Source organism: Alosa pseudoharengus, unplaced genomic scaffold (genome assembly GCF_046254945.1).
Source record: "Alosa pseudoharengus isolate Yale_2024_CS ecotype anadromous, Long Island Sound unplaced genomic scaffold, YU_APseudo_1.1 YU_APseudo_1.1_scf_9, whole genome shotgun sequence".
NCBI lineage: Eukaryota > Metazoa > Chordata > Actinopteri > Clupeiformes > Clupeidae > Alosa > Alosa pseudoharengus.
In genome coordinates this window covers 18,078,861-18,102,484 of record NW_027468881.1, presented here as the reverse complement: position 1 = coordinate 18,102,484, position 23,624 = coordinate 18,078,861, and the positions used below count along the sequence as shown (strand labels likewise).

Genomic DNA, 23,624 nt, shown 5'->3' with positions numbered 1-23,624 from the left:
AAGTTTGAAACGACACACTTCAAGTAGCCTAATGGCCTGATGGTAGCACAGAGTAGAGAAGGTAGAGGTATTACCTTTGCATTCCATGAATAACAAATAAATAAATAAATAATACAAGAGGCAAAATGATTTCAGCTGCCTTTGCATTTAACTTAAATCCTTACTAAGTGAAAACGCACATGACAGACAGATTTCCATTTCTTTTATATGTCAAGACACAAAAAGCAATCAATAGATGACCAACATGTAAAAACAGTTTGTTACAGATAATTATATAAAAAAGGCGAGTTCTTTTTTTTTTGTTTGTTTTGTTTTTCTTACCTCTTGCTACGTGAAAGAACTAATTTACAACTGAGCTCAAACTCTGGCTATTTCCATCATCTGTCACTCATTTCCAAATGCAAAAAACCAAAAAAACATGTTTCTCAGATCCATTCAAAAAGACATACAAGTTTAACCTCTGGGAAACATTTCCATCACAATACACAGACTTGCATCCCAAAACATCATCTGCAAAGTCACAAACAACCTAAAAAGACTGAATGCTTAGACATTTTCTCCAGAAAAAAAAAGAAAACAGTTATCTAGAAACTTGGGGGGGGGGGGAAGAGAGGAGAATCATGTAACATTCAGACACAGAAAGTGGGTCTGATGGAAAATAGACTATTATCAACAGAAGGGGTAGATGAAAACAATGAACATAATGTGATTTTCCCCCATCAGAAAAAAAGACTCCCGACAGTCCAACAGTAATCAAAAATAATCTAAAGCCTTTCCTTGTGGATCCTTTTGTATTGTTAAGTTTTGTACAAATAACAATACAACACAAATTATACAAAAAAAGAAAGAAAAACTCCCACTCCGACTCAAATCCTCAGTTGAACATGGTTGTAAAAACACTGGCTCCTGAGATAGCCACCATCTCGAACAAGCATATGGAAACTAGGGGAATGAGTAGGTAAGCGGAGCTTTTGGGGTGGGCAAAGCGTGAGACTTCTAAAAATGTTGCTCCGAAGCACACATACACAATGAAGAGGGGGGAAAAGAGCTTTTTTTTTTTGTTTAAAAAAAAAAAGAACAATACAAAAATAAACCACACAGAGAACTTTTGCATCACAATTTGCTAATTTTTGGAATTTTTCATTTTTCTTTATACAACATTAGATTTTTTTTCTCTCCATATGCAATGCAAAAGTCTTGAACCTCCCCATCTATATGAATCAAAGTCCTTTCCTCCTCAGTATGAAATGGTACAGTCCTTCTAATCAGCTCCATTCAGTAATGTATGAACACACAGTGATGCAATATAACAGGGCTACAGGACTCTGGTTTCATGTATGACTAGAGTTTTTAAAATGAAAAAAAGTCTTTTTTCCCCCTCTGCCTTGGGTGAACCATCTGCAAGTGCTGTTTGTTTTCCGTTTGGATGTGGCTCCTCAGCTTGTCTGTACAACCTCCAACACCATTCTTCCATATCCACACAGCCACCCCCATTGAAATTTACAGACATATCCAGTAAATGTAAAAAAATATCGATGAACTGACAGCAGATATTGTTTTTTTTTTCCTTCCTCTATTGCTTGTACTGAATAAGCTAAAAAAAAAAGGATATGGAAGAGAAAATGACAAACTAGTAATACAGTTGAAACTACAACAGAGCATTGCCATTTGATTTTCATCACAAAATTTTCAGGAAAATAAGCAAAAGTAAGTATGTGCTTTTAACTTTCTTCTTTCATTTTTTTTTCTTAAGTGACATTAATAATGACTTTTAAAAATACAGTTTAGATAAGGCGTCCATGGCACCACAATGTTCAGTGATGGGAGGAAGAGGGGTAAGGTTCTCACATCAAATTTCATTGTTTTTTTTTTTCTTTTCTTCATTTTTTTTTAAATATATTTTTGTCATCGTGGGTGGCTGGGGGTGGAGTGTGTTTGTGTTGGGCTTGGTATTCGAGAGGAAAACAAGTCATGGTCCTGGACAAGATGGAGGGGGCAAGCTCCCTCACTGATCTGATCTGGCTTTCTTCAGACCAGCAGTTTTCCTGGAGGGAGACAGGATATAAAGAAGATACATTACATTTACATTTATTCAATTAGCAGGCGCCTTTATCCAAAGCGACTTACATGTCAATTTCAAGGGCCAATCTCCCCAGAGCAACTAGGAGTTAAGCGCAACTAGGGGTTAAGCGCTTTCCTCAAGGGCACAATGGTAGAAGCTGGGAATTGAACCCACAACTTTTCAAGTTTTACTGCATGCTAGCCCAACATGAACAGCAAGAGTACCTGATGACAATTATCTTTCTACAAACTAACTTTCTACTCTTGTTTTATGTTTGTGTGATGCTTATGAATTGACTGTATTCTGTATTTTTGTTTCATTCCTTCATATGCACATATTTACATACACCTGAAGACACATGCCTACACCCGCAAGCAGTGGTTGGCACACACTACCAAGCTCACATACTTCAAGGATCACAATGGAAATAAGCCCTGTGGCTTTATAGTGTTTATTCTTTTGACCAATAATGTACAGACATTTTATTTATTGATTGATAATAGAAGAAACATCCTTTGTACAATAACGGCAATAAAGTATTTTGATCAATCAATCAATCAGCTTTGGTGACAAAACTCAACCAAAACATGTAAAGCATGTCTTGGGCTGTCAGAAAAAAATAGGATGCTAGTATGAGGCAAGTGACTATAATGTTCTATTCTGTCTGCACAACCCAACAGCCCATCTCAAATTATGAAATGTCTCAATATACAACACTCACATGTCAGGTGAGCCAACTGGTCTTTTCATGGCAGGTTTTGCAGCAGATCCATCTTTGCTGGTTTCTACAAAGACAAAAAATCATACCAAGGGTCAAGAAAATCAATGTATAGATACTTTAGTCCACACTTTAATAATGATGTGTTAGAGACAAGAAAATAAAGCTACAAGAAAACTTGAAGGTGACGCCTAAAGTCCGAGACTTTATCATCCCAAGGATGGATCAGGAAAGTTCTTTTTGAAAACATAATTAAAATGGCATGATGCATAATGCAAAAACAGGAAACGTTAAAATCTCTCTTCGTCGTCAGCTATACCTTGCAGCCATCGGACTTGCGTTGCTGGGCCGTAGCCTTTCTCGTTGCGCGCAGCAATGCGGAAGATGATGGCGGGCTTGGTGGTGTAGTCAATGTGTGCGTTGGACAGGCTGGAGGACTGCACCAGGCAGGAGGGACTTGCCCCACAGTACACCCGCATGAAGGCCAGCTGGGCTGGTGCCGAGGCCTTAGGCTCGGTGGTCTGCGAACTCTGGATGGCCAAGTACACAGAGTACTCAATGATCTTCCCTGAGGTCACTGACGGAGGCTCCCACGTCAGGTGTGCGCCATCTGGGCTCTGGGAAACGGTGACAAAGTCAGAATCATAGGCTGCTTTCACTTTACAAACATATTTCTTGAAATCTGACAGTATTAACTTTAATGAGAACGCATCTATTTCCCAAAATGCCACGCACGCGCACACTGAGGTTTTGGCATGAGCCCTATGAGTCATCTACAAGAAACTGATGCTACATTCCAAACAACTAGGTTGTATATATTGTCTACGACATTAATTACTTTCAATGGTGTGCAAGGAGACATCAAGTAACGTCCTCAAAATCACAATTACAACAAAAGTAATGCAATAAATTTGATCCTCAATGCACAATTCCTCTGATGACTGTAAAATCGGTTGAAAACTAGTTCTTGCATAGTTAAAAGCAGAGGTTTAAAAGTCTTACCATGTATTGGTTCTACCTGTGCACTTACCACAGGCGATTTCACCAATTAGCACTATCTATCTGGCTGAGGAGTTGTACTAATTACACTCGGCTCATTTAATGAATGGTTGGAGCAAATATGTGGCAAGACTTTTACTTTCTGAAGCCCAGCTTTTACAACTCTGGTTAAAAGGTTAGCTTTCTATTAACATAGTATTTTTGAGGAGTCATGCATCAGAAAATACGTTGAAAAAGCTCACCTTGCTGATTTTGATGGCACAGGGTGCTCCAGGGAAGCCAGGCAGGCAGGTTTTAAAGGCAGACACCTCAGAGAACGTGCCTCTGCCGCAGTTGTTGATGCCAGCCACACGAAACTTGTAAGCCGTGCCAGGCTGCAGCTCAACCTTCTTCATTTGGCTGTAGTCAGGAATGGTCCCAGAGTCATCCTGAAACAAATCAGGCAGTTAGACCAGGAATGCTTGGGGTTGGAATGCTTCCCAAGCTATCACAATTTGCAGAAGGGAAAACTATATTCTCAACTCTTTTTTCAGTCATGTCAGCATCCATCGTGTGTATTTGGGAATGTGACAAAAGACATGTCAATCTCTGAATCAACTTGTCTGAAGCTTATGTCTGCTATTAAGACCACTTACATCTGTGACAGCGAAGTCATCTGTTGGCATGTAGTAGTGTGTGACGACCATATTGGTCACCTTCACGATTCCCACATCAAACCACTGATTTTCCTTTTTGACTGGGGCTTTGGCTACTGTCGGTGGAGTTTCTTGTTTCTATGGAAAAGATGATACTGGTTAATACCAATAGCATAAAAAAACGAAAACTTCCACTGGAACACTAACCATACGCTTCATAGGTTTTCGCGGGAGATATTTAAGTGATTTTCCACATGACTCACCCCTGCTGAAGACTCGATGCCGTTGGCCACCTCAGCGAGGGCAGCAGCTGCCTGCATCTTGGCAGGGCTCGCCACCACCATTGGCTGGGATGGAGCAAAAGTACTCGAGGGAGCAAGAGCTGGAAACAGGAAGGTGTGAAACAATGAATTACACTTCTGTCCCTTCATCGGTGTCAAAAGCAGAAAGCAACCCTATTTATAGAGATATGGGCTAGTTTACACTATTAGAATAGGAGTTAGCATTTTTCTTCTGTATTCCACACATTTGTAGTAGATCTTTTAAATACAAGTCTGCTTTAACATTCATTGTGAAGGAAAAAAAACAATCTCTCACTTTCAAATTAAATATGTTATATGAAACTACATACATTTTCATGAAAGGTCAGAAACAGTAACAAAAGAATAAAGGCTACTATTTGACAATTCTAGTAAAGGAACAACTTTAACTTCATCGCTTCCCTTTCAAGTACATTTATTATAAACGCCCACAACATTAGGAGTGTGTTCACTCACTCTCGGCTGAGGTGCTTGGAAGCAGCTGGGCCACAGCGCCTGTGACTGAGGTGGCCATCTCGTGCCCGTTGCTCTCGGAGGCTGGGTCATTGAGACTGTCGGCGGGGGCCAGGCCTTCTGTGGGGAGGGCTGCGGCTGCTGCTGCTGCAGCCTGATGAAGGAAATACACTCATCATTCTAATTCTGTTTTAGCAAAATATTATCAAAGTTACTGATCAGCAAACATTAATAGTCCAATAATAATAATAAATAATAATAATAACAAATTAAAATATATCACCATTTTGTATTTTCATTAAGTGCCGAACTGTGCTCCTAATGTCTTTATCTATAATCTATACACTTAATAATCAATGTCTATGTCCTACAGAATCCATGTCACTCTAGCCCTCAGCTGGTATGCTAGATCCCTGCCCTACCTCCCTTACCTGCTCTGTGCTGAGCTGCTGGGCAGCGGCGGCTGCGGCAGCCTGGGCCTGGGCCTGGGCCTGAGCCTCCTGGAGCTGCTGCTGCTGCACCAGGGCGGCCAGCTCCTGCTGCGTCAGGACGATGGGGATGGTGGTGGGCTGCTGGCCATCCTGGGCCTGGTCACCTTCATCTGAGAAAAGGAAACAGGCATGTCAGCAAAAGATAGGTAGGAAAATTCACTCAAAAGTGCAATGCTCATGTATGACCATGTATGTGGGGATGATTGATGTGCTCAAGTGACTACATGCACAGTAAAAGAAAAGATCCACAGTGCATTTCTTAACAGCTATATCTAAATACAATCAATTTATAATTCAGCACCTGTTTTACGATGAATAACTGAAGTATAATGCAATTAAATGTATGTGTAAGTGCAAAAGTCCAAAGTAAATACTGACTGAGCACGGCCTGCTGGGCAGCCTGCAGCACTGCCTGGATGGCCAGGGCTTGGGCCTCTTCGGTGGCTGCAGCCTGAGCGGCAGCCTCCGCTGCTGCCGTCACTGCCAGCTCCTCTGGTGTCAAGCCGGTCACCATCAGAGTGGTGGGCTGGCCCTCAGACATCAGCTCCTGGGGCAACGCCAGAGCACCCGAGTCCTGGGCTGCCATGCCAACGGCTTCTGCTTCGGCTGCACCTTCTGCTCCCTGTGACAAGAGATAAACCTGAGTATTAATTAACTACTAATTGGTCACTGAAAACGCCAACCCCCAAGTACTACTTGCATCTCAAAATTGTATATTTCTTTATATTACTATTTTATTTACTGGTAATAAAATAGAATCATAGTGAAGAAACTCCAAACTGCTACCACACTACAATGGATGAGTGTGCCTCCCCATTCAAACATACACAAGTCCCAACAGTACCTGTTCTCCCTGTCCAGGCTGGGCTTCCATTGCCACATGGACCTGCAGCATGGCACTGGCGCCGGCTGAACTGGCCTCGTCCAGGGCCACTACTCGGACGCCTGCTTCCTCTCCGAGGTCCGTCTGCATGGGCTCGTCTGTGGAAGTGACTGCCTCAGACCCCGACTGGTCCATGGGCTCCTGGCTCATCTCTTGCCCTGATGAGGTGGTCATGGAGGAGATCTCCTGCAGGAGTGGACAGAGGAGGAAACAATGGAGGCGTTAATATATTAAAAAAGGGTAATCAGTGTTTCCTCTAGGATTTTTTTAAGCAGTGGGGGCAGGCCCGTCCGAACACTACCCCCCCCCCCTCCCAGCACCACGGAACTGACAACTGACACTTCGCTGCAACACAAACAATTATATTTATTAACCTATATTCACACACTCTATTCAATTAGGCATTATTTTATTTTCAGTTGTGATTGAACTGTATTTTTGGAGAATCTACAACAGGTCTGCAAAATGAATTTTACAAGAAATTCTTCGTGGGGAAACCAAAATTCAAAGAAGCCTTGCTGTGCAGATTAAATTTTTCTTTTGGAAAAATAACTCCAAGGCTCGGTTATAGGGGAATTCAGAAAGAGGTGGTCCATTGATGCCGAGTAGCATACATGCTGCTCTAGGCTAAGCATTCTGTAGCCTAATTCGTTAGAAAATAAAAAAAAATGGTTGCACTTCTTTTTGCTAATTTATTTTAGGTTGTGCGGCCTTTGTGCGTCTGTGTAGCCCAAATCATTAAAAAATAAACTTTTCCGTGTCATACAACACAACTATTTACTTTAACATCATTACATCTATTACTACATCTATAGACTATTTACAATTTGTGTTATATTAGTGACTCACTTATCGTTTTAATGTTTCCAGATGTTTGATATCAGGACGTGAGCTGTCAGAACTGACAAGTTGAACGTTGTCTTATTAAAACGGACCCACCGCGGTGACGTTTTTGGTGGAGGTGTTGTTTAATAGTGACTCAGAAGAAAGCAAACGTTTGGACAATAAGCACATCAACACACTATGTGGAGTTAAACTGGACAGCCCCAAACCTCTGAATAGTTCTGCTTGTTGTTAAATTGCAATGTTAGCGGCCGCCAACGGGGGTGCATAATGTCGGCAGGATCATTTAAAAGGCAACTGTGACTATTGTGCGTCTGCCCCATTTCTGATACCGTGGGGGAAGAAAATTAAACCGTGGCGGGCCGCCACTACCAAATCAACATAGAGGAAACACTGAGGGTAATAAACAAAAACAACAACTGTGTCCATCTGGGTTGGGGAGCCACAACAAGCAACTTCTAAAGTGCTTAAATTATTTAACCCATCAACCTACCGGATACCAATAGGTGACAGAACAGAACTTATTTAAAAAAAAAAAAAAAAACTTACTGGGACAGACGGGCCTGGTGTGGGTGTGGATTGTGTCACTGTGGTGATGGCTCTGCTCTGGGTGGTGACACTGGTGGAATCGGCTGCTGTGGTGGAGGAGGAGACGTTGGAGGCAGCAGCGGTGGTCGCCGCCTCAGCGCTGGAACTGCCTTCGCCCTGAGTCACCTCTCCGCTCTGCTGGGCTGCAGGAGAGGAAACAGGGAAACGTGTAGACTGACGTGAGAGAACGGCATCTTGGTGCCTACTGTGACAGGTAAGCTGCGCCAGATGTGCAACTAAAGCGGTCCGTAAGCATATCGTAAAAATGATTTTAGAAGACTTTTAGGCGCTGCTTTCACATCAGGTGTAGCCCATAGGGTGTAGCCACATAAAATAGATATAGCCTGATAAGATTTCTCACTCGCCAATTTACCTGACTAACGAGGATACCTCATTCTGAGGTTTGATTTGCAACTGCACGGTTAAAACGAGAGGACAACATGCAAAACGCCAGTGTCTGGGAGCTCAATCCTAACTGACCCACCTTGCAATGTTAACAAAAGCTCACTTGGTTCACTAGGTTCTGCCCTTGTGAAGGCCATGCTGGCAAGAATTCAAATGTTCCATTTTAAAATAGAGTACTAATAAAGCTTTTCTCTACCAAGAAGAGGGTCTTGGTTCAGTCTAGAGATGTTACCGGTGTTAACGGTAAACCACAATAAAATCTTTGACGATAACAATTACCGTTTTAATCGTAATTATCTTAATTGGGTAAATAAATTAAGGTAATAAATAAAGTTTGAAATCAGATGCCACTGCTACGGATATTTCATGATGACTGCAAACACAAATAAAACCTAGCTTGATTTGTGGATCTGCAGTGTATTTTCACAGGCCTACTCTTACAGGAATGGTTCTCTGTGTACCAAATGTGTAGGATAAGTGGCATAACACTTTTGAGCGTTTCAACTTTTTTACCACTCGTCTGATACATACAGCTGCCTACTGCATATTGGAAGTTTTTTGTAATAAGCACTCGTGGCATATACTAGGCTACAACTAACGACGGGCTTATGGCTTGTAACTTGTGACAGCCATTCATTTACGATATGTTGTAAAATATTGAAATTGTCGGAAGTTGACAGGCTAGTTTTTAACTATGCTTTTCTTGTCTAGACCAGGAGGGACGAATGAAACATTACACACATTCCGCTTTTGTTGAGATAATTCCTGAATGGTTTTGTTCAGAGCTGAAAATGCAACTGTATTTGAGGACAGTGGACTAGTGACAAAATATTAGCTTTCAGTGTGGCACAATCTCTTTGTAAATTACTTTTAATTGAAAAGTGTTTAAATCGTCTTGGCTCTCAGTTAGGGTAGGCTAGTTGTGAGTGACAGGCACACAACAAGATACAGCTTCAATCAAAGGAGTTGCAGCTTTATTTAGTGACCAACAATTCACTAACTTTACCTCAGTCCCCACCCTATCTAACTTCTATTAGTTTTGCATATGCGTTTTCTCTCTCCCTCTGCACTAACAACGCACCGAGTACAAAAAGGGAGCCTTTTGCTATTAAAGGAGCCACACCACTTTTATGACAAGAACTGTGCTATTCTGTTGACTCAGTTTTGTTTGCTATTGTGCATGCAGGACTGGCCAATTATCAGCTCTGTCCATCATTGGTGGTAGGCTTAGAAACACTTTCAGCACATTTGAAAAACGATAACCGTGATAATTTTGGTCACTATAATAGTCATGTTAAATTTTCATAACATTACATCTCTAGTTCAGTTCCCCCCCCCCCTCCCCCAATTAGATCAAAATGTGTTGGATGGGTTCTTGGCTCATGCTGCTCACTTTGTGCGTACATGGTGTTTCTGCGTAGCTCTGCAAGTCACCACTGAAACAGTAGCCAGTTGGAAAAACAGCATCTTGTAAACTGATGGTAACTCCAGACAAGTGCTGCCGCTTGAGGGACAGCTGAGGAAAATCGTAATTTTCCAATTTAGGAACTTTAACACTGATCAAAACATTAACTGGAACTAATCAAATTAGTACTGCCAGGAAACACACACACACACTTGAATTGATAGTTGGAATGCATGTTCTTTCATCCCTTCACCCTTCAAGTTATTTGAGAAGAAATTAAGCAGTAAAATGAAACTTGACAGGAAGTGTCTAATCATATCTGCAATCACTAAACACATGAACAAGAAACAAACAGTATTAAGCAATATGTCCGCTAAACAACAAAGCATATTTACCTGCATCCTCTCCCGTCTCTAAGCTGCTGGTGGCTGTTGTGGTGGTGTTCGTAGTTCCCGTTTCATGCGTTTCACACGGCGGGTTGGAGCACACTCTCTGCACAGAGCCAGCGATGTTGGAGGTGGCTGTTGACGGCGTGTTGGTGGTGCCCGTCTCGTGCGTCTCGCAAGGCGGGTTTGAACAGACTTGCTGGACCGCGCCATTCTGTGGGGGACCCATACTGGAGAAGGACTGAGTGGGCGTGTTGGTGGTTCCCGTTTCGTGGGTCTCGCAAGGCTGGTTGGAGCACACTTGCTGAGTGCCTGTGCTGTTTGTAGAGCTGGTGTTGCCCCCCTGTGCCTGGCCCATGTTGGAACTGGACGTGGTGGTGGTGTTGGTGGTGCCGGTTTCGTGGGTCTCGCAGGGTGGGTTGGAGCACACCCTTTGGACGCCGATGTTGGCCGAAGCGGTGGTGGCGGTGTTGGTCGTGCCAGTCTCGTGGGTTTCGCACGGCGGGTTCGAACACACGCGCTCCACGCCGATGTTGGAGCTGGCTGTGGTGGTGGTATTAGTGGTGCCCGTCTCGTGGGTCTCACAGGGCGGGTTGGAGCAGACCAGAGTGACGTTACCCGAGGCGGCTTCGCTAGTCTCGGCGCCGGTGGTGGAGGGCTGCTCCGAAGTGGGGGAGGCCAGGATGGAGACGGGCAGGTCTTGCACGGGCTGCGCCTCTGCCCCACTGGGCGTGGTGATCAGAGTCACCTGAGTGGGCTTGATGGACAGACAGAAAAGCATCAGCATACAGCAAAAAAATAAAATAAAAGGCAGATTTACAATGGTAACGCCACCCTTAGAACGCAGATGAGCCAATGACAGTCCAGCCTCAACTGACTCAAACATCATCTCGAACAACTCCATAGGAAACAACAGGGAGGAGGCATACAATTACAAATTAATGGTTATTTATGGAGTTTATTTCCTCAAAATGGTGCATGGGGGACGTGTAACACTGATAGCCGCTACCCAGAGAGGCTAGAAAACGGGGGTATATTTCATCAACAGTAGCCTACAGGACGTCTCTTGCGTTTGCGCTAGCGGCTCGACGTAATGTAGGCTACTAAGCCAACAACATGGGCACAGTAACTAGGTTCCCTGTCAAATCCCAAGATGAAAATGCTCATTAGCCAACTACTATATTCTTAATACATCAAGTGTTAACATAGTCTCACATAATCAGTCTTAATCTTCCACTAGCTAGCTAGCATTAACATCAGTGGTTTTTGCACGGTGATCTGTATAGGCTAGCCTACTCTCCTCCACATTAAGCTCGTCACCTTGTATGTATTTTAACATTTTGAATATACCCCTCCATAGCATAATTAAGTCTCTTTTGAATGTTTCTGGAGAAAATTAAATCCTTTATTGACCAAAACGTCCTCAAAACCTGCTTTGATATACTGTCAGCTGCCATTTTCCATAATGTATTTCTAATCAAGTCTGGTAAGTTGTCCGAGTTTCACGCGGTAACAATGGGGGGCGGGGCTTGACGACAGGTCAATTGCAACATGGTGGTTTGTCAGTATAATTCCGATAAGCCTATTTCACAGTGTCCAGGTGTCCGGCCTCGTTGATGTTAATGATGCCTTAATTGGCAGGGTAAAACGTCTTCCTGCTTTTGTCTTTCCTGTGGACTTTTCTTTTGCTGTCTATGGGACTGTGCTGTTCCACAGGAAGTTGATTTACTCAGCGGCCCCATCTTGTGAAATGGACTAATTCTGTAAATCTGGGAAGAACTTTCTAAGCATTTTCTAAATTCTTTATTTTATGGGGTTTTCCTCCCCATAAATGATTTACTGCTTTATGCGTGTCACCTTCCCAACATATTTTATTTTCTCATGAAAGAGTCCCTGTCCTACCTGCATGGAGGCAGAGGTCAGGCTGGTCTGTGCTGGCGACACAGTAATGGAGGAAGGACTGATCACTTGGCTGGACAGGGTTGCTATGGCGCCAAGAGTGGTGGCAGGCGTCACCAGGGAAGCATTGGCGCTGGCAACACCTCCGCCAGCGAGGCTTGTCGACACAGTGCCAGTAACTGTGCCAAGAGTAGTCACACCTTCAATGAGAAGAAAACATAGGCATTAGGGGGGAGCATCAACAAAGCCAAAATTGCCCTGATCTTAAACATTTGAAACATCACACCACACAAACCACAAAGGCCTCACCTGTGGTTCCCTTCACAACAAGGGTGGTAACAGTTGGTTTGACGGCAGAAACTGACACAGGGGTGACCAAGCGAACTCCAGCACCCATGGGCACGGTGCGCAAAATGGTGCCGGGCTGTCCAGGTGCCCCTTTAAGAACAACCTGTGAGGGCAAGAGGGGCAAATGCAGCAAATCTGTTAAGACATAATACAAGCCTGAACTACAATAGCAAGAAAGATCAGGCAGGAATGAGGCTGACTATGTTTCTATCAATTTCAATGACTATTTAAAAATGTATTTAATGAATTTCACACATCCCTCTTAAGGACAGAATTTAAAAAGAGTGGTGATCCCTAGCCTAAGATGGCCACACATGAATTACTGCCATAATGTTTAAGCTCCTGCACAACTAGTACGCTACACTGATATGTCGGCATAATAACCTATGATCAATTATTAAGCTTGGCAAGATCTTTCAACCAATAACTGTATGTATATATAGTATGCATCTATATATAGTCATTGATTTCATCATATATGCGAATGTACATTTCCCCTAGTTGTAACTTATAAAATACAATTAAACACCTGTGGTGCTGGCTTCTCCTATTCCAGCTCCACCAATATAAATACATTCCTCAGTCACTCAGCCCTGACTATAACAATCTTTAGGTTACCTGGGTGACCCCTTGTTGCCCTGCGCCCGCTGCCAGTTTGGGCACAGCAGTGATGATCTTGCCAGGAGTGCCTGTTCCAGGGGTCACCATCTTGGTGGTGTAGATAGTGATGGGGGATTTCATCCCTGGGCTGCTCGTCACCCCTGCAGAAATGCGAGACAGAGCTGCGCCATTCCATCAAAAAACATTCAACCAAATCACAATCAGACATTTCAGCAGTGTGATAAGCATCATTTATCAGACATTTCTGTTCCAATTTCTATAATAGATTTACTATTTCCCACAGCAGTTTGTACAACCTAAACTTGGACCATTACATAATGATTTTGACTCAGTATTCTAAGAGCTCTAGTTAGTAAGGCCATTAGTTCCTGCACAAGAACTTTACTCATAGACTGACTTTGAACTTTGCCCTGCGTTGCTCACCTGTAGCTCCGCCCTGGATGGCCGACATAGGGATGGTCTTGATGATCGTGGTGCCAGGCTTGGAGGTGGTGGTTGGGGACATGCCACTGATGTTGAGGATGGTGGGCTTACTGCCTGTGCTTCCTGCCTGGGTGGTGATGATAGTGGTGGGCTTGCCATCGGCAGAGGTCACTAGCTTCAAGATGGTGCCAGCAGGGAGAGGACCCTTTGTCTAAATAGAGAAGAAGCCAGGAAGAGAAGTGTCAAAAGCAAATATCTGGCTGATGTCCTTTTCAAAACACTCACAGGTACTAGATCAACTGTGTTAAGTTAACTGTGAAATGCAGGAGAGAAAGTTATGGTCCTGCTGAGGAAACAACATTCATCAAAAGCCCATACTACATAGGACATACACAATATCCAAGGGAAAAAAGAAAGAACAAAAGAAAAGCACACTGCCACAACTTTCACATAACCAGTTCTTTTGATACAAGTCAGGTTCATAGATCGTTCATAGCTGACCTGAATAATCTGGGTGAGGGGATTGGAGCCTGCCTGGCCCGTTACTGCTGAAGTCTGCACAGGCTTGGTCTGCACCACTGAAACCACCTTTCCCAGGCTGGAGAGCTACAGCAAGACACAACACAACCATGTTTAATAGCTTATAGATGCAGAGCTCTCCCTCTGTGTGTATGTGTGTGATTGGAAAATGCTGTGTGTAAGTTTTGTTTGCAACCAGTTAAATTTAATGCTTGATAAAAGGGCCATTAACATAAAAACATACATAAACATTAGTTGGAATAATCCGCTGTGGTGTCTGTTTGGGCCAGACAAGGTCACATTATACAATGCGGTGATAATTACATTCCACATGGCTGCCTGTCCAAACAAATTGTTTGTGGGTTACAAAAAGGAGTCATACCAGTGTGCCACCTCCTCCCATAGTGAGGGGGCTTTTCACCAGGGTAATGGTCTTAGTGACTCCCCCGACCATGGTGGTGACCACCTGGGCCTGCTGGGCCACAGTGACTGTGCCGGACTTGTGCACAGTGATGATGGGTCGGGTGCCCGTGTTGGAGGTGGAGATGGCGGACGTGCCCACCTGGGCGGCAGCTGTTTTCAGCATTCGGGTGGCCGGGTTGCTCACCTGAGACACAAGATGAATTATTTAACACCAGGTGTTGCTGTACGTTACAAATGGGTTGGACAAGGTTGACTTACTACATCTTGAGGTACAATGGGTGTTATGAGAGGGTATTGGCCCGGGCTAGTTGCTTAGCATGCCAACTTTAGGGCAATAGGCGTTTTTTGCCATTACATTTCTTCACCTCACTGCCATTTCTTGCTACTTTTAAAAAAATATTTTAAACGGATATTTTAATACACTACTCACAAAAAGATATTCAGCTTTCGGGTAAAATTTCAGGATGAAACTTAAACCCACTATAACCTTTACAAGTGAACTTAATGTGACTCTCTAAACTTCTGAATCATGGCCCATCTCCAACAGTTCAATGCTTTAGTACTTTCTGTACTGAAACATTACGTTTCACCCAAAAGCCAGATATCCCTAACTTTTTGTGAGTAGTGTAGATGGCACCAGTAAGTGATCAACAAAGCAAAGCTTTTGTAATACACATCAGCAGGGTAGTTCACTAGAGAGCAAGAGCTACTTGGTCACCTACCATGACCGGTGATGCTACTTTGACTGTGGCAGGAAGAGTGGTGGAGCCTGGTGTCATGGCCATCGTCTTAACAATGGTGCCTGCGGGCATGTTGAGCACCGTGGAGGAGGGCGGAATCTTCTGGGTGGCAGCGGCGGCGGCTGCCAGGGCTGCCATGCCACTCATCTGTGGGCTGGTGCCAATGGGCTTCAGCAGGAAGGAACAACAAAACAATATGTGAATGCTTGTGAACACTGCAGTCAGTCACACAATGTCAATCCTTGTTATTTCTCATTTCAGAATGCAATGAAAAGAAAAACAAAAGTAAACGTAATTAATCCAAACACATTAATAAAACTTCCTCATATGTTATGTATAAGAACGTTTCACATGTACTTCACTCCATCCACTCTTAAATATTTACAGACTTCATCTGTATTAGCATAGTAACATACATGCACATACCCCTACACATTAACTGTAACTCAAGTCTACGTACTGTTCCTTGGGTGCTCTGTGCAGGAACCACCATGCGCACACCAGCAGGAAGTGATGTAACAGTGACTGGGGACTTCCCTCCTTGAGCGGCCGGTCGCACAGTAACGATGGAAGTTCCTGTGGTCGAATGAGGGGCAGCAACTTTCAGAATGGCTAGAAGGAAATAATAACATAGAGAGGAAATAAATGACAAACTGACATTTCAAATGAAGTCGATGTTTTTGTAGCACTGGGAAAGACCAGAGTCTTAAAATGACTCATACATGCTGCAACACTGAGGCTAAAGCAACAAACATCTGCAAAACTACTGGGCAGCGGAAAGCATTGGATGAGAATTGTGTGGTAGGAGAAGCTTTCACTCTTGTTTGTCTTTGAGAGTGCAGGGCCAAACGTGTAAATGATAAGAAAGGAGAAAAACTGTAAGCATATAAAAATGTTTATTGCACAGACACGTTTCAACGTAGTGCCATCTTCAGGGTGCTCGACAATGAAGGGACTATGCCGAAAGATGTCTGTGCAATAAGCATTGGATGAACCAAAAAAAAACATCACTCCAACATGTTAACATTTAAAACACTCAAAACCAAAATACTCCACATTCTAAACCAGACATCATCAAATCATAAAGACTAGATTGAACTCCATGTGCTTTTCTAACTGTTAACGTGGGTACATACCTGGACCACGCGGAGACGCTGCTGCCAGAGGGCTCCCTGGCATGGTGGTAGTGGGTGAGGACACCTGTGGCACCAGTGTGATGCCAGGCATAGTCTGGGAGGAGGGGGCAGCTGCAGCGGGTATTGGGCTCTTGGGGGAGTTGCCTGGCAGTGATGGGGTGACACTGAGGGCCGGGGAGGTGGCGGCGGTGCTGGCTGCGGGGATGTCGTACTTCTGCAGCTGCAGCAGGTAGGTGTCGGCAGTGGACACGGCACCCCAGCTCACCTCCAGGGAGTTGGTGTTGGCACGCACCAGCTGCACTCGGGCTGGGGGCGCGGGTTTCTCTGTGGAACAAGATCATAACAGGTTTATATGACAGGTCTCACTCAAGCTTTCATGCTTTGTGACTTACAGGGTTCCCACTCTTAAGTGAAATGTAAAATTCCTTGACTTTTCATTGACAAAGACAACTGGATTTCCGTGTGGAAATAAATGTGTAGCAATGTATTTTGGCAAGTGCATTTTAAGCCTCTAAAACATAATTCCCTGATATTCCATCATTTTCCTAGCCTAGAAATCTAGACGCACCCTAGCGGCAGCAAATTACATTTGCTTCCAGGGCTAGTCTAGCAACTCTCCGTTGGCTTGTGAGCTCGAAAAATTAAACTTCTATCAGGCCAATCAAATCGTGTATAGAGTTGTTAGGCGGGCTTAACATAATGATTGATGGCAGAGTTGCAACGGTTTGGCTTGAATTCCCTGCTACTTGAAAACAAGGAAGATGGATGTTGCTGTTGGCCAACAGTGTGACACGAGTTAAGCTTGTTTTAAGTTGGCAAAAGTTTGAACTAGCCAACTAGCTCCGCTGGTGGGAAAACGCATGGGACTCAGTGCTGTCCTATTGCGTGCAGAGGGAATTTGAAAGACAACCGATTATCCCGCCCCTCGGACTGGAGCACTGCGAACGGTGAGTGCCCAGACCCTACATTTTAATGTGGGTCTGGCTCGTCAGGCTATCATTTCCCCCCAAAATGATAACAATTCCCTGACTTTCCATGTATGAAATAGACTTTCCAAAAATGCCATGATATTCCAGAAATTCCACGACTCATGGCAATCCTGGACTTTTTCTGTATGTACACCATCATCAATACCACAAATTGAGAGCACAATTGGCTATGCAGCCTTACCCTCATTTCATAAAGCATTTCTTTTAGTCAGAAACTATCCCATTGCAGGGTTCAATATGTTCAGGCTTCAATGTGATATTTTAGTGGTTTTGGCATCATCTACTAGTCTAAATTTATATATTCAGATTGCTGCCAAATAAATAAAAACACAGTGGAAACCTGTGAGGGCCTTATGTAAATATGAACAAATCATTCTAGAAAAAATAATGAAAACATAGGTGTTCAACCTCCATTATTGAATAGTCCTGTTCTCACTCATTCTGTGAAGTGCCCAACAGCTTTGGATGTTATGTGCGAGCAAGTACTAATCGAACTAAAAGGCTTCCATAATCAATTTGAATACGGTAATGACATTGGATGCAAAACACTTAAAAACACTTTGTTATGAGTGCAGCAAATGCACCACAGAGAGTACCACTATAAATAACTCACCAGTCTCCAGGTACCAGAGGTCTTTGCAGCACACCTGGTTGTTCCAGGCCTTACGGTAACCGTCTCGGCCACTCCAGACATACAGCCTTGAGTTGATGGCGACAGAACAATGTCCAGCCCTGGCTCTGGGTATGTTGTCCTCTAGTGTGTCCATTAAAATGGTCTCCCAGGACATCGAGTCTGAGAGAGAAAAACAGCCGCAAGGCTTTTACAAATCAGTTGCAAAGTATGGCTGGTTACCCCTACTACCAGTCAAAAGTTTGGAGATACATAGAAATTTCCATTCCACTCTATTGTAGAGCTGAGATCATTTGCATTGTTGTTTTACTCAGGGCAGCAGTTTTCAGATTACGATATTCACATATGTGCTTACATAATTGCAAAAGGGTTCTCCAATGTTTCCTCAGTTAGCCTTTTAAAATGATATCAGATTAGTAAACAGAATGTGCCTTGGCAACATTGGATGAATGGTTGCTGATAATGGGCAATGTAGATATTGCTTTCAAGATCAGCCATTTCTTTCTACAACAGTCAAGAACCCTTTTGCAATTATGTAAGCACATAATGTAATCTGAAAACTGCTGCCCTGATAAAAAAAAAACAATGCAAATGATCTCAGTTGGTATTCTGTCTATAATGGAGTGAAATGGAATGGAAATTTCTAAGTGTCTCCAAACTTTTGACTGGTAGTGTATACATGAGCCACTACTGTACATCAATAGTTTTAAAGAACAATTATGTCAACAAATGATTTCTTAGTGTTACGTGAACAATACCACAAAGAAAAACAAAATTGCTACCCAGGTTGAGACAGGCCAGTGTGTTGGTGCACTTCCACTCCTTCTCATGTGTGGCTACTTTCACATCATCCATCACCAAGGGAACCCATCCTCCAAAAACAAACATCCTGCAACACAGAAAGAATACATTATGCTTACTTCCAACAACCAATTATACACCAGTCCTTAGTAGGGGAACCAAAATAATAGCATTTACAAGACTAGCAGAATTTCAAAATTCCTGGTAGCCCTATGGGCAAGCATTCTTGACTTAGCTTAGCCTGAAATTAATTTCACTAGCCCAAATAAAATGAAAAAAAATAAAAAAAAAAGTCTTTGCAATCAAGACAGATTAGAAGACTATTAAAACTGCAACTTAAGGACTTTTGTTCCCTAATGTTTGTTAACCTGCATATCAAAATAGCCTAATATGATGTGTAACCATGTGTTTGCCTCTTGAATATCTAATGTTAGGTTAGTGTTCGTAACTAGTTGAGCATAACCTAGTAAGCATCTAAGTTTTTTCTTCAGTTAAAAAATAGTTGGACCTACAAACAAGGCCTTGCAAGCGCTCTTGTCCGCCACAGATAAACACTCTTGATATAAAACACTCACTTATTGGTAATGGTGGTGGCAGAATGGAGACTGCGGGGCAAAGGGGCTGTTCCACTGATGTTTGGCTTGTTCCAAGTAAGTGTATCTGGAGAGAAAGACATTAAGCACAAGTTAGAGTTAGAATGGCTTTTCCATCATTTTGAGGGCTCATGAACACATTTCATTCTTAAAACATGCAAACCATCACCTTACCTATGTCAAGGGTCCAGAGGTCTCCTAGGCGGCAACCACTCATGCCGCCATAAATAACCAGGCGAGACTTCTTTGAGGTCTTTTCTGTGTAGACCACAGCTGTATGGCTCTCACGTGGTGGAGGCAATACCCCATATGTGATGGGAATATCCCAGCCAACCACATTAGAACCTGGCCGCAACTCCAGAGTATACAGGTCATTCAGGTATCTATGGAAATGGAGGACACAAGGAGGACACTTCAACAACATGATTTACACAGAACTGTAAAATAAAGAATGTTTTCTTCCACCCACAAACACTTGAGGCATAAATTGATATGTCATTTACATGCATACCTGGGAATATTGTTTTTGGGGTCTTCACTGTCATTTGCAAGTCCTCCAAACAAATAGCATTTGTTTCCAACAAGAGAAAAACTGTGCCCCAGTCTGGGACATGGAGGTGGCCCATTCTTGGGTGCTTTTGGTTTGAGTCGCTTCCACTCCCATCTACTTGCCTGGTTAGTGAACAATGTTACCACATTAACATCTCATAAGAATCATGCATTACACTGTTGACCCACATACTAACTAGTTATGGTCAATATGTGCTCACTTTTCATCATTAAAACTATTCCACCACTTCAACAAGACAGGAAAAACAAACAAAAACTCAGTACGCAAGAAGTCTTACCTGCAGTTCATAAAGATCATTGCTGTATTTCCCATATTCCACCATTCCACCAAAAACAAGCAGCCTGGTGCCATCGCAGACAAATCCATATGCTGCACATCCAGGGGGGATTTCACCACGGACAGCAGGGATGAACCACTGGTTTGTAGCTGTAAATAGCATAACAAACATACCTTAGAGAAACCTAGGACTTGCTGGCGCAAACCAAAATCAGTAATTATGTCTCCTCCAAACCTAACAAAGGCCTTACTCAGTATAGTCCATTAAAAATAGTTTTCGTTTGAACGCCTGTTCACGTCAATTGCCAATTTGGATTGTACACATTCCACTAAACCCGTTGCCCACTCCAACGTGTTTATTTAGTGACATTCATTGTGCCAAGACTCCCCCTAATCTCCCATGTGAGCAAGTAGATCCTGAAGCACACAATAACAAAAGCGTAGCGTGGGGCGTATGGTGGGCGGAGCTTTGTTGATATAGTGACGTCTCGTAGATTCTATTAACCCGCCATTTCTCTTAGCATTTTTTCCCTCCATTCGCTGGCAAGTTCCGCCTTAAGTTGTTTGAATTTGGCAAATAATCATAGCCGAAAACTTATCAACTTGTCACCCCAATTCCAATAATGACCATAAACACGCTGCATTACCAGCTAGGATAATTTTCATAGTGTCATAAAAGAAATAACAAGAGTTACGTTTCATGTTCCATCATCATTCAATTTGACCAGGAGCACCATTTAGCAAGCTAATACAACCTACTTGGCTAACAAGCTACGTTAGCTTGTTGGAGCAACCCTTGTCTTTACACTGCTCCTTCATTAATGCACCGTGTTGTTTACACATCAGTAGTGTTTGGTAGGAAAGCTTAACCAACCCTTTCATTGGTTACCTTATTACTTTATACATCAAATTGCCGGGCTAGTCCATTCTCTGGCAATCCACCTAACGTTAAGGGTTCGAAATAGCTAACGTTGGAAAAAAATGCTAACTTGGCTAGTTGCAACGTCTTCCGTTCCAAGCTAATGTAATAAAAACAAACTTATGGTTGCCCACAATTAGCTCGCTAACTAGCTAGCTAATTTTAGCTAGCCAGTTAGCCCTAAATCTACCGCAGGGTAACGTTAGCATTTGACATGAACGTAGTTTGTGTAAAGATACACCTGTGAGGGCTTGTCAAACAATGCATGTTAGCAACTGCTGAGAAGTTTCTTACCTGTGTTGTATACGTGCAATTCATCCACAATCCCTTCATTGCCTCCACCGAATACCACCATTAATTCCTTGATTGCAACAGCTCGATGGCCATGGCGAGGCCGAGGCACTGGGCCAGACCAACCCAACACCCGCTTCCATCGAGGCTGTAGAACCGTGCCAGATGTCCCAGACGTGGTGCCAGAAGACATTGCTTTTTCAGTAAGAGAAAAGTCCAACCGAAAGCCGTATGAGAAAACTGTTCACCCAGACATTAAAAATGCTACTACCACATACACACAGGTCTTGATTTAGTCCGACCTACAGCTAATAGGCTAGCCACTTATTTTCAGCTAAGCTACAGAATACCTTGCTACATAGGTATGCTAATCTTCAATTGGCTCAACGGATTAAAACGCATATGGGAAAGGGGATATGCAGCTACATCCAACATAAACACTGACACGTTCCAAAGAACTGGCGAGACACAGCATTAAGTCTTCTCGCGAAATGAGTCGTGTAAAGTCCTTTCTTCCAATGTAGCGTTTCGCTAAGCTAACAGGCTATTTTTTTGCAAAGATAGCCAGCTATGCTAGCAAAAAATCCATGGGAGCCGCCATTTTAACAGTAGCTGCTAGACGCTTTACAGCATAGAAATACGCCGGTTGAATATGCCACTGATTTTGAAAAAAAGGTACAGAAATGGAATAAAAAGCGCAGATTGTAGTGAACCACCAGGGCATGCAAAATCTATGTATTTCGTGGATTAAGACGTGCAATATTTGTAGCAATCTATTAAATATCTCCAGGAGCAAAGCGGTGCGATTCCATGGGTGCCGCCATCTTGTAGCTTGCTAACAACAAACCACTCAGCAGCCCGTAGCTAATGAAAGTAGGGTTAGCTAGCCAGCCAGCCAAGCTAGGTGAACTGACATACAGATGGGCGGTAGTTCTAGTGTTATTATTTTTCCCAAAACACTATACTTCGTATTGTGCATATGTTTTTCTACAGGAAGTCAGGTCTTATAAAACGATAGAGCTGTTAAACATACTGGAATCCCCCCGAACATAATCTCATTACATATGTGTGGCTAACAGTGCTCAGATAGTTTCTACAACATTCGGCTCAAGTCAATTTTCATGCCTCTCTTGTCTGGGTGTCGCCATCTTGTCAAACAAACCAAACAATCCACCCTCAGTCAAAAGCTCCCTGCGTAACGTTAGCGGCAACTACCCAACGCTAACTCAAAAGCTACAAACGTTGGCTAGTTATAGTCCATAACTAGTACATATCAATTGACTTATCAACTTTAAAGTGCTGCATCGAATCATCTGCAAATTGACAGCATGCATGTTCGATGCAATTTGACACAACAACAAAGATAACTCTCAAATCACGCATGAAACAGAGGAAACAATTTCACTCGGTAGCTCGAAATTGTAGCACAAAACCATTAAATTAGCCACCGGACTAGCTAGTGCTAGCTAGTTATTTTAGAGAAATAGCTAGCTACAGATAGCTTGCGATAGTCCGCTAGTTAGCTTCTTAGCTGGTAGAGATAAACATGTCCAAATGGCTCACCGACTGGACAGCCATGGAACATTATATTTAGGAAAAGATAATCAAGAAATGATTCGTGTTGAGTTTGTTTATTCACTTGTGAGTGTGAAGAGTCAAGCTATCTTTACAGTTCATTATTAGACATGCCAGCTAGCTTAGCCCCTTACTAGCTTCCCTCAAGAAAAATGGCGGATACACCGTTAGCCGATATCTCATAAAGCAACATAATTTAACCTATGTCTTAGCTGCACAACATACTTACTCGTTTCGGGTTGTTATAATAATTAATTTGTCTTGTGGGTGGTACTCAGTCATAAAATTCAACCCTGGATATTTCTATCACTGCCAATATTGGTAGCTCTACATCCTTTCATGCCGCCCAGGAAGCCGCCATCTTCTTGACAACCCCCGTTGATAATTAAATACCGCTGCGCCTCAGCACTGGGTGGTGAGGTAAGCGTTTGTACTGCATGCATTCACACAGGCCGAAATGGACAAATTCGCAATATTTCTGACCCCCACCCACCTGTCAGTGCACACTTGGAAAGGTATATAGGCTATTATTATTTTTTATGAAGGCCAATTACTTCCAAGTCTAGCTCTTTCATTGGTATGTTTCATCGCATGATTTACAATTTGTTTAAATTCTCTCGAGTATGCAAGGTTCAGATTGACCTTTCTATGTCCTGATGCGTTTAATACTTTGTTAATACA

The 23,624-nt window shown here is 43.0% G+C and overlaps 1 protein-coding gene across 2 annotated transcripts; it reads right to left on the bottom strand.

Annotated features, from left to right (window-relative positions):
• Positions 1-187: 187 nt before the first annotated feature.
• On the bottom strand, positions 188-23,331 carry hcfc1b (host cell factor C1b). Of its 2 annotated transcripts, none has more exons than XM_076275859.1 (29): positions 23,173-23,331; positions 21,372-21,563; positions 20,160-20,308; positions 19,823-19,983; positions 19,486-19,694; positions 19,294-19,378; positions 18,700-18,806; positions 17,900-18,079; positions 16,298-16,621; positions 15,622-15,773; positions 15,144-15,329; positions 14,381-14,605; positions 13,981-14,085; positions 13,480-13,690; positions 13,054-13,217; positions 12,397-12,538; positions 12,091-12,287; positions 10,198-10,945; positions 7,954-8,135; positions 6,523-6,747; positions 6,057-6,300; positions 5,619-5,788; positions 5,191-5,341; positions 4,678-4,796; positions 4,415-4,552; positions 4,022-4,207; positions 3,100-3,397; positions 2,784-2,847; positions 188-2,045 (listed from the first exon to the last, which is right to left on the bottom strand). In XM_076275859.1, the coding sequence occupies exons 2-29, from the start codon at positions 21,559-21,561 to the stop codon at positions 2,006-2,008; spliced, it is 5,352 nt and encodes a 1,783-aa protein (XP_076131974.1). In that variant the 5' UTR covers positions 21,562-21,563; positions 23,173-23,331; the 3' UTR covers positions 188-2,005. The 2 variants fall into 2 exon arrangements, with proteins under 2 accessions (XP_076131974.1, XP_076131975.1); XM_076275860.1 differs by having other exon boundaries at positions 13,054-13,196.
• Positions 23,332-23,624: the final 293 nt, after the last annotated feature.

What these genes read in the sequence shown, in the direction of transcription:
- hcfc1b (XM_076275859.1), bottom strand. Translation starts at nt 21,561, where the DNA reads ATGTCTTCTGGCACCACGTCTGGGACATCTGGCACGGTTCTACAGCCT. An exon ending in CACAGAGCACCCAAGGAACA is followed by an intron (nt 15,330 to 15,621) that starts GTACGTAGACTT and finishes TTCCTGCTGAAG; the next exon opens with CCCATTGGCACCAGCCCACA. An exon ending in TCCAAGCACCTCAGCCGAGA is followed by an intron (nt 4,797 to 5,190) that starts GTGAGTGAACAC and finishes TCCTGTTTCCAG; the next exon opens with CTCTTGCTCCCTCGAGTACT.